Source organism: Lactuca sativa, chromosome 8, assembly GCF_002870075.4.
Source record: "Lactuca sativa cultivar Salinas chromosome 8, Lsat_Salinas_v11, whole genome shotgun sequence".
Taxonomy (NCBI): Eukaryota; Viridiplantae; Streptophyta; class Magnoliopsida; order Asterales; family Asteraceae; genus Lactuca; species Lactuca sativa.
The window spans coordinates 74,311,723-74,322,572 of record NC_056630.2 but is presented as its reverse complement, the minus strand read 5'-3'; the positions used below and the strand labels follow the sequence as shown (position 1 = coordinate 74,322,572).

Genomic DNA, 10,850 nt, shown 5'->3' with positions numbered 1-10,850 from the left:
TCATCTTCAGCGGTCCGCGTCCGGTTTTTACTGAATACACCTAGCATGCTGAATCTTAACCAAGAATCATTCTTTTTTACTTCACATACATCTGAACATTTCTATTTGTTATCAGAATTGTTACTTTGCTCTAAGAAATAATTGTCATAAACGGATTACTCTACCATACACAGGGGACAAATACCTGCTTCATAAACAAAGCACAAAATGGATCACAGTTATGACAATGGCGCCTCCAAGGCTGGAAAAGGGTGTTGGGGTGTTAGATAAGCCAGTAATAGAGAAAACAACTCCTGGAAGAGAGTCTGAGTTTGACTTGAGGTATTGTATCACTTTTAATGAAGTTTGAAATGCATATAGTAAAAGATTAGGTCGATTTACCTTTTTTTTGTTTTTTTAGGAAATCAAGGAAAATGACACCACCATATAGAGTGATGCTAAACAATGACAACTACAACAAGAGGGAATATGTTGTGCAAGTGTTGATGAAGGTTATACCTGGAATGACAGTTGACAATGCAGTTAATATCATGCTCTTGACCTGGACACCACTCTAAATTGTAACTTACTCTAAATTTTATATGTAAATTTTATTTTATCTTTTGAAGGGAAATTTACTGAATATTGATTGGTTGATACAGTTAACTAGAATTGGTCGAGATGCAGTTTTATATGTTGAGTCGCTCATTGAGTCAATCATGGGAGGATTGGAAGGGCTAATCAACATTCTTGATTCTGAAGGAGGTTTCAGCTCTTTGGAGACACATGTTCTTACTATTTTATCAATTTCCTTTAAAAGTTACCAAATTCATGTATTAAATTTGATAAAGCTAACTTAATTGCTTTTTTTAAATCCTAGCTTCTACCAGAAGTCACCTGAAACTACAAATGGCTTTTGATGGGCAGGAAAGATATATGAAGGTATGATCTATATTGTAATTCAGATTCTATAACTTTTATTATGTAATCTCTTAAGTCTTAATACCCATTATTCCTTATGCATGTAGAGATCTTGGGAGCCAAGTGATAAAGCTGATCTTCACTTTGTCTACAAAGATGTTGAAGGAGTATCAACTCAATGGGATGATATTCAAAGAAAACTCAGGAACTTACCTCCCAAACCCTCTGCCTTCAAACCCGATCCCTTCACTCCTGCAGAAGACGAAGATTCCAAACCTAAAACCAAATCTCGGATCGATAACAAGACAGAAGAACTCAAAGATTTAGAAGATGATCTTGATGATAGTTGTTTCCTCGAAGAATACAAGTACCTTCAACTCCCTTAATCCTAATATCATTTTATGAGGGTATTAAATTTCATGTGATATTCTCGTTTCATTTTCTTTTGTGTTCTTGAAGCAGAAAGAGGTTAGCAGAGATGAAGCAAACAAATGGAAGTTTGAACTCGAAAAGTTCGGGCAGCTATGGTGGCCCGGGCAGCATCTATGACAGGGCCTTTCTTGACAGGGGCTTTCTTGATACGCATTGCGTGTCATTAACACGCGCGTCGTAAGGTTACGACACGCGAACGCGTGTCGTCTTCCTTTATGACAGGGCCTTCCTTGATACGCATTGCATGCCGTAAACGCGCGTCGTAAATGAGCATCGTAAAAGTGCGTCGTCTATAGACGACGCGCAAAAGCGTGTCGTCTCTCTTTATGACAGGGCCTTCCTTGACGCGCATTTGCGCGTCGTCTGAGCCTTTTACGACGCGCAATGAGCGTCGTAAAAGGCTGTTTTTCTAGTAGTGATTAAGGAATATCGTCTTGGTACTTTAGAATAACAACCAACTTTCAAAGTAGGATTCTATAATAAACAAAGAAAATGAAGTTGGTACTTATTTTATAGTGCAATTATGGATATTTTAGAAATTACAGTTGGTTTCAATACATGTAATGGTTTATAAAATATTAAAAAAGGAATCATCTGTCAAATTGCAACTAATAAGAACATTAAATTAGCAACCAACTTTTAAAGTATGATGTTAAATAAATTAAGAAATTGAAGTTGGATACTATTTTGGAGCAAAACAATGGATTTTTTCAAAAAAAAAATAATGTTGGTTTCTATACATGTCATTGTAAAGAAACTTTATAACATAAACCGAATTTCAATTTTCGAAATACAATTAAGAATATATGTTAATAGTCAATACTTACAATGAATATGCACCTACTTGCAATTAGTTTTGGTGATCAACATGATGAAATCGATCAACATGATGCTTTTATCCAACCCACCTATAGAAAATCAGAAAAGGAATCAATTAAAACTGTAATAAATAATGAAGAGATAAACTAAGAAGAAATGGGAGATTATACTTTAAAATAGCAACCAAACTTTTCAAATACAATGCAATAATATGTAGATGTAAAATTGCAAAAGTCGACTATAGTGTTTTGTATAGTTTCGCATTTTATTGTTATTTTACTAAGTCATTTTTATGCGAAGTGAAATGTCTAGACTTAGTATATTTTTTGTACACTCATGTTCCCTATAAATAGGGACTGAGGTTAGAAGTAGAGAGAGACTTTTCGTAACTGATATCTCTTTTCTGCTTATGTTGTAATCAGTTTTTATCAATATGAGATCTGATTAATATTTACTCTTCGTGTTCTAAATCTTCAATTACTCAAATCAAACTTTGCTTTCTCAAATCTCGATAACAATTATCATCAATTGGTATCAGAGCAGGATTCAAACTGCTTCGATCTGATTTTCGTGTTAGAATCATTTGCTTTTTGAGTTGCAACTTTACTCAAAATTTTCCGCGCATTTTGGTTTTGAAAATCACATTTGATCTTTAGATTTGAATTGATTCTGTATTTGAATTGTTAAGTCGAGTAATCGATTAGTGATTTGTGATCAATTCAATTGATCAAATTCTCTATTTCGTCAAGTTTTTCAAGCTTTCTGAAAATTTATGTGTTCATCAATGGCGAATTTCAACATGAATACAATGACTTCCTTCTCTCACTTGCTTGGTTCCTCAACCAAAATTCCGATGTTAATTCCAGAATACTATGATCAGTGGGCTGATAGAATGGAAGATTACTTAAATGGAATTGATGAAGAACTTTGGAATTGTATCGATGGAACAGTGCAAGCTCCTGCTAATGTTCAACCAATTGGACTATTTACTGCATCTGCTGAAGTTGCTGATCAACAAAAACGACTGAAGATTAATGAAAAGAGGTGCATGAGGGAACTAAGAGGTGCTCTACCTCCTGTGGTTTACAATTACAGTCGTAGTTGTAAAACAACCAAGGAGATCTAGAACACTCTAAAAGAGAAGTATCAAGGTAGCGAAAAGACGAAGATCAACTCTGTGAAGCAATGTCTAGTTGAACTGAAGGAATTTAGACAAAAGGATGCAGAAACTCTTGAAAATTACTATGATCCTCTGAATGAGCTTATGTTTCGCTGTAATAGGTATGGAATCACTAGGTCTCTCATGGAGTTCAATTTAACTTTCATTATGGGTCTTCGCAAGGAATGGCGAAGTGTGAGCATGATGATTAAGAATCAACAGAGTTTTGATACAACTAAATTGAATGATCTCTACAATCAACTGAAAACACATGAATGTGAGTTTCAGAAATGTATGAAGAATCAAAACAAAGTATTGGAGGTCCTTTGGATCTTGTTTCAAAGGTATCAGAAACTGATGTTAATGAAAAAGATGGTCCAGATGAAGAAGGATTTTTGATGAACTCTGATGATGAAGCTGTGGCATTCTATTCAAACAACAGAGTTAAGAAGTTTTTCAAAAAGCCTTTTAATCTAAAAGGAAAGGCTAGTGATGTGAAGAATGCAGTCATAAGAACTGGAGGGGAGGAGAGGAAGAAATTGGAGAAAGCTGATGAGAAACAAAAAGATGCGAAAGAAGAAAAGAAGCTGAAAGGTGATTCAGAATTTACTGTCACTACTGCAACGGTGCGAATCATTTTGCAGCTGATTGCATGTTGCGAAAGAAAGAAGAGAAGAAGAAAAAAGTTAAAGATGAAGCATACTACTTTGAAAAGATTGAAGAGATTCGTGCTAAGACCAAAGGAGTGTCTTTGGTTGCGAAGGGTGAATCTGCTGATGAAGAGAGTGGAACGTATCAGATCTGGTCTTCAGGATCTGATGACGAGGAAATGAGGCATACCACACATGGAGCAATGTTCACAAGTTTTGAAGATTGCGAAGAGGACATTTCAGGGAGATGCTTCGTATCTAAATCCACGGATAAATCACCTATGACAACCAAGGTACGTGCAATACTTGAATCTTTTAATATTCCTTTATCTGCTTATGATGCTGAAATTGTTTCATTTGATGATACTGTGGCTTATTTTGATTCTGTTATTGTGTCTGCTAGTACTGAAGCTCAAAAATTAAATTTGCAACTAGGTGAGACACGGAGAGAATTAGAAATAAAGAGGAGCAGAGTAGAAAAACTTGAAATGCAGATCAAAAATATAGATTGTGATAGGAATAATCTTACAAATGATGTTAGGTTGTTGCTAGCACAAAGGAACCTATATTGTAATTCTGCCAAACGATTGTATGCAAAATTAACTGCTTTACATCATTCTTCTGACATTAGCAAAGAACAACATAGGAAACTTTTATCTTTTCTTGAGTATGAACGTGAAAAAGTTGATGTTGTTTCTTATGATTGTGAAAGTACAATTGCTCAATTTGATAAAATACCTGATGATAGATATCCATACGGTATTGTCAAAATTGATGAATTTCTGAATGCTGATGAGTTGGTTAACATTGTCAATGAAAGTTTGACAAAGAGTGAACAAGTGAAAATCTTAAAGAAAACAGAAAATTCAACTCTTGCCTCACAATTCAATTATGCTGATATTGATGAAAATTCAGATAATGTGAGTGAAATCAGTGAGATAGAAGAGGAAGAAGAGGTTGATTGTTCTCAATTGTCAATCATTAATATCACATCTAAGATCAAAGGTAAAGAAATAATAGTTGATTCGATAGTAGATGATGAAATTGATAAACCTTCAACTTTGCAACATTGTGAGATTGATAATGTGGAAGTTGAAAGCTGGAAATCTGATGATACTGATGAGAACAAAGAAAAAAAGAAAGATTCAAATGAAACACCTCAATGAGTTGTGGTTGATCAAGTGTTTGAGAATACAAAAGAGTTTGACAAAATTTTAAATGACAAAGGCGCACATTATTTGGAAACCAACACTGTGGTATATCCAAATTTTGTATGTACTGATAAAACTATTTTTCCAAATCAAGTTTTTGTCACTACTGGAAATGCTGAGAAAGTTAATCCTGAATTCAACAAAATGATTGAAAAAGATAATCTAAAGTCAACCACAGAAGGTTTTTTCGCAAATCAAAACACAGAAGAAAACAATTTAACTCAAAATTCTTATGTGTTTCAAAAACAAAAATCATTACATAAATGGGTGGTTAAAGATGAAAAACCAAACAAAATTTTTGAAAAAGTGGAAAAACCAAAGTCTGAAGTAAAATTAAATTCTCATGAATTCAAATTGATGGTTGGAAATTATTCGACAGAAAATAATGTTTCAAAAAGAAAAGCAAGAAAATCAATTTTCTGGCAAGTTGTGTCTAATGACAAACCAAGAGCTGAAAAAGAACAAATTTCAAAAACAACATCATCAAAATTTCAAAGCAAAAATAAACAAACAGATTCAAGTTTTCATAAACCAATAAATTTTGTTGACAAAATTCCATATATTCGCAAATATGACAACAATCGAAAATTTGAGAATTCGCAAAAATTTGCAAATAATCAAAAGTTTCAAAATGTTGGCAAATTCACGAATACTTCATCAAGTTTGAAAAATTCAACTCAAGCAATAGTGAAATTTTCACCAAAACAACCAAAATTTCCAAATCCTTCAGTCTCAAAACCGACCAAAGTTTCATATACAAAAGGAAAATCTGATGTAAGTACGATCAATCGTTGGTTTGAAGGGAAAGGAAGAAAATATCAAAGTGGGATGTTTTCAGAGCAACAAATCAAGAATGCATTTGATAAGTTCGCAAATAACTCTTCCACTGCTAGTTCAAAATCTCATAATTCGCAAGTTTCGGTTCAAAAATGGAAACCAGTTATCAAAAATGCGAATGTTGTGAAGGATAAGATTACAATCAATGGAAATCCAAAACTATTGAATGACTATATCTCAATATCTAGATCTGATGATGTTGATATAATGGATTCTGTCACCAACAAAGTGAAAACATGGTTTTTAAATTCCAAGAATTTGTTTCATTCTACTAATAATGGACCCAACAAGTCTTGGGTTCCTAAATTCTTTCAATAAATGTAGGTGATGTGTGACGAGCAATATGATACGAAATGGTATATTGATAGTGGTTGCTCTCGTCATATGACTGGAAGAAAGGAAAACTTGCGAGATTATAGAAGCTTGGAAAATGCTGGAGTAGTCAAATTTGGAAATAATCACAAGTGTCAAGTGAAAGGATATGGGAAAGTGACAAATGGAAAATTCACTGTGAACAGAGTTGCTTATGTTGAAGGACTTCAACATAATTTGATAAGCGTGTCACAACTTGTTGTTGGTACTAGAAATCAAGTTGTATTTAATGAAGAAGGAAGTATCATTTCAAATGCGAAGTCAAATGAAATACTTGTCAAATCCAAAAGATATGGTGATATGTTTACACTGGACATCAAACCAATTGTGGGAAAACCTGCTGTGCGTTTACTATCAAAAGCATCTAATGATCTCAGCTGGCTTTGGCATAGAAGATTGTCACACTTAAACTTTCGAAATATTAATAAACTTGTCACTAAAGATTTAGTTCGAGGGTTACCTATACTAAAATTTGACAATGATTCTTTGTGTGCAGCTTGCGAACAAGGAAAACAACATCGAAAAGGTCATCCGATTGTGATAGATTCAAAAATCGTAGAACCATTGGAACTTCTTCATATTGACTTATGTGGACCGTCGACTGTTGCAACAATCAATAAAAGCGGTATATTTTAGTTGTTGTAGATGATTTCTCTCGATTCACATGGGTGTTTTTTCTCAGGTTGAAATTTGAAGTTGCTCAGACGATGATTGATTTTATCAAAAAGATTGAACTCGGTCTGAAGAAGAATGTACGAAAAATTAAAAGTGATAATGGTTCTGAGTTTAAAAATCAAACTCTTGATATTTTTCTCACAAGCAAAGGCATTTCGCATAATTTCTCATCACCATATACTCCACAACAAAATGGTGTTGTTGAAAGAAGAAATCGATCTCTATGCGAAGCAGCCAGGACCATGTTAACATATGCGAATCTACCTCAATATCTTTGGGCAGAAGCAGTGTCCACTGCATGTTTTACTCAGAATCGATCATTCATTCATCGAAGATTCAATGTTACTCCATATGAAATAATCAATAATCGGAAACCTAATATAAAATTCTTTCATGTTTTTGGTTGCAGGTGCTTTATCATGAATCTCAAAGATAATTTGTCCAAGTTCCAAGCTAAAGCTGATGAAGGCATATTCTTAGGATATTCACAGAATTCAGTTGCATACAGAGTGCTTAATAAAAGAACAAGAAAAGTTGAAGAAACTTTCAATTTAACGTTTGATGATTACTATCTTAAACAAATGGATAGTAAATTTGAAAATAAATCAATACTTGTGGATTCAAATACTCCAATTGATAATTCTGAAATAAATGATTTTGATTATGACTTAATTTTCGGCATTCCTGACAGGGCAATTGACGCAGAAAATAATGCTCCTGATAATCAAACATCAGAATCCTCAAAACATACTGATGATTCAACAATAAATACAACATCGATATCTTGTGAAAGTACGACTGATATTCGTATGGAGGAGGAACATACGAGTATTCATGAAGATACTCAGCCAACTCTCGAGGGGGAGAATGAACTTATGGAACATCAAGTTGAGGGGGTGTATTCGCAGAATCAACAGGAACATCATTTTGAGGGGGAGCATCAAGATGAAGATCATGTTGAGGGGGAGCATGATGAAACAGAGACAATTAATCTTGATGAAAATGATGAGTTTCATGAACTAAATGATAACTTTTCTGTTGCAGGATCTGAAAATGAAGATATGTATGAAGATGCACCATTAGAATTTGATCCTAATTTTCCACCACTTGAAAAATGGACAAGAAATCATCCAAAAGAACAGGTAATTGGTAATCCACAAGATGGTGTGTTGACTAGAGCTCAAATTTGTGCGAAAAATGAGGTACTGAATGCGAACCAAGAACTATGTATGTTTAATGTCTTTATTTTGAAAATAGAGCCAAAGACAGTAAAAGATGCTATGGAACACTCAGATTGGGTTGTTGCTATGCAATCTGAACTGGCTGAATTTGAACGAAACAAGGTTTGGAGATTAGTTTCTAAACCTTCTGATGTTTCAATTGTCGGATTAAAATGGATTTTTAAAAACAAAACCGACAAAGATGGCAATATTATTCGAAATAAAGCTAGACTAGTGGTTAAAGGTTATTCGCAACAAGAAGGGATAGACTATGAAGAAACATTTGCACCTGTTGCAAGACTTGAAGCAGTTTGCATATTTTTAGCCTATGCAGCTCAAAAAGACTTTGATGTTTATCAAATGGATGTTAAATGTGCATTCTTAAATGGAGAACTAGAAGAAACAGTGTATGTTGAACAACCACCAGGATTTATAAGCAATGAACATCCTAATCATGTTTACATCCTAGATAAGGCTGTATACAGATTAAAACAAGCACCAAAAGCCTGGTACGCAACACTTACAAATTTCTTGAAACAATCTAAATTTAAACAAGGATCAGCTGACCCCACATTATTTCGCAGGAAAGTTGGGTGTCATCTAATGCTTGTTCAAATTTATGTTGATGATATTATCTTTGGCTCAAATGATCCAGCATTGTCAATTTAATTTGAAAATCTAATGAAAAGTCAGTTTGAAATGAGCATGATGGGAAAAATTCATAATTTTCTTGGCTTAAACATAATACAGAACAGGGATGGAATCTTAATAAATCAAGAAAAATATACAAAGAATTTGCTTGAAAAGTTTGGAATGTCTAATAGCACGAAACTCAGAGTACCAATGGCAGTAGGAACAAGACTAACTCCTTCGTTAGATGCTCCTGCTGTTGATTTAACACTTTATCGAAGCATGATAGGGTCTTTATTGTACTTAACTGCAAGTAGACCTGATATTATGTTTTCCGTTTGCAATTGTGCTAGATATTAAGCTAATCCCAGAGAACCTCATTTGACTGCAGTGAAAAATATTTTTCGCTATCTTAAGGGAACAGTTTCTTTAGGACTTTGGTATCCTACGAAAACGGGGTTTTTCATTCAAGCTTTTTCAGATTCTGATCTAGGAGGATGTACTTTGGATAGGAAAAGTACAAGTGGTGGATGTCAACTATTGGATGGGAAGTTGGTGAGTTGGCAATCAAAGAAACAAACTTGTGTGGCTATACCAACCGCTGAGGCAGAATAGATTGCTGTTGCTGCTTGCACTTCGCAAATTATTTGGATTCAGAGTCAACTTCGTGACTATGCAATAAACATGAAAAAGATTCCTTTGTATTGTGATTCGCAAAGTGCAATTCGCATTTGTCATAATCCAGTACAACATTCAAAGACTAAACACATTGCTCTTCGATATCATTTTATCAAAGATCATGTGGAAGATGGGAATATTGAAATTCATTTTGTTAAAACAACTGAACAACTTGATGATATTTTTACAAAACCTCTTGATGAAAAATCATTTGTTAGAATTTTAGCAGGTTTGGGGATGATTAATGCGAATTCAATTTCAAAAACACATGCCTAAAAGTCTGATTCAGCAGTTATGAGTCAAATTTGTTCAGAGGTTATTGTTCATTCAGAGGCTTCGCATTCACATCTTTTCGCATCTGAGATCATAAAAACTAAGGTAAGGTTTACGACTAATTTTGATTTTTTTTTTACTTTTGAAAAATCAAAAATTCAAAAAGATTTTATTTCGTTATGCTCTTAATTTTGGAAAATTCAAAAATCACAAAAATATTTTTGTGTTCTTTGTTCATTAAACTTTGTGTGCTGAGAATTTAATACAGGGCTAAAATGCGAAGATGTCATACTTATGTGTTTCTACGGGAAGGTATCAAATTTCTTTTAAAAACTAGTTAGGATGTCCCTAGAAGCATGCTGCTGTATGTAGACCAAAAGCCTCAACAAGACTCTATGTGTGAAAAGAAAGCCTTAATGAAATTATCACATGGAAATTTCTTCCCAAAAAGGCTTATATTCACATAAGTCAACAGAGCTACCTTACTCTTCTCAAATAAGTTAAGAGTTTTCTGTTTTTTCCATTATAATAGAGGTACACTTCGATTCTTATCCAATCTTTTTATACCAAACAATTCTTACACTCCAAATTTTTGAAGAGATTTGTCCTTGAGGTCTTTGATCAAACCAATCAAAACCTAGACAAATCACAAGTCTGTGTTTATGATCTAATATCATGAGTCCGTGATGGAAGTGAAACCCAAAAATCATAAACCTTAAGGAATTGACGGGGAACTTTGTTCCAGATTTTTAAAAAACCTTTGTTTCAGTATCAAAAATTTCGAAACTTCAAATCATATTCAATTCGCATGTGTGGTCTTGATCAAATATTCACAACCAACAATATTTGTTACCCAACAAGATCCAGAACAATTTTTTTTTAATATGATGTCCGTGTAAGTTTCATTCGCAAATCCTAGTCATGATAAATATTTTCACAAGCCAACTTGTCACTGACTACACTGGTCAAACAAGAAATTTCATTTACAATTTCT

General features: G+C 33.8%; 1 protein-coding gene across 1 annotated transcript; it reads left to right on the top strand.

The window, feature by feature from the left end:
* The first annotated feature begins 226 nt into the window (after window positions 1-226).
* LOC111900607 (ATP-dependent Clp protease adapter protein CLPS1, chloroplastic) lies at window positions 227-880 on the top strand. The gene is made up of 4 exons (XM_052766414.1): window positions 227-321; window positions 401-521; window positions 609-767; window positions 860-880. The coding sequence occupies exons 1-4, from the start codon at window positions 227-229 to the stop codon at window positions 878-880; spliced, it is 396 nt and encodes a 131-aa protein (XP_052622374.1).
* The last annotated feature ends 9,970 nt before the right edge of the window (window positions 881-10,850 follow it).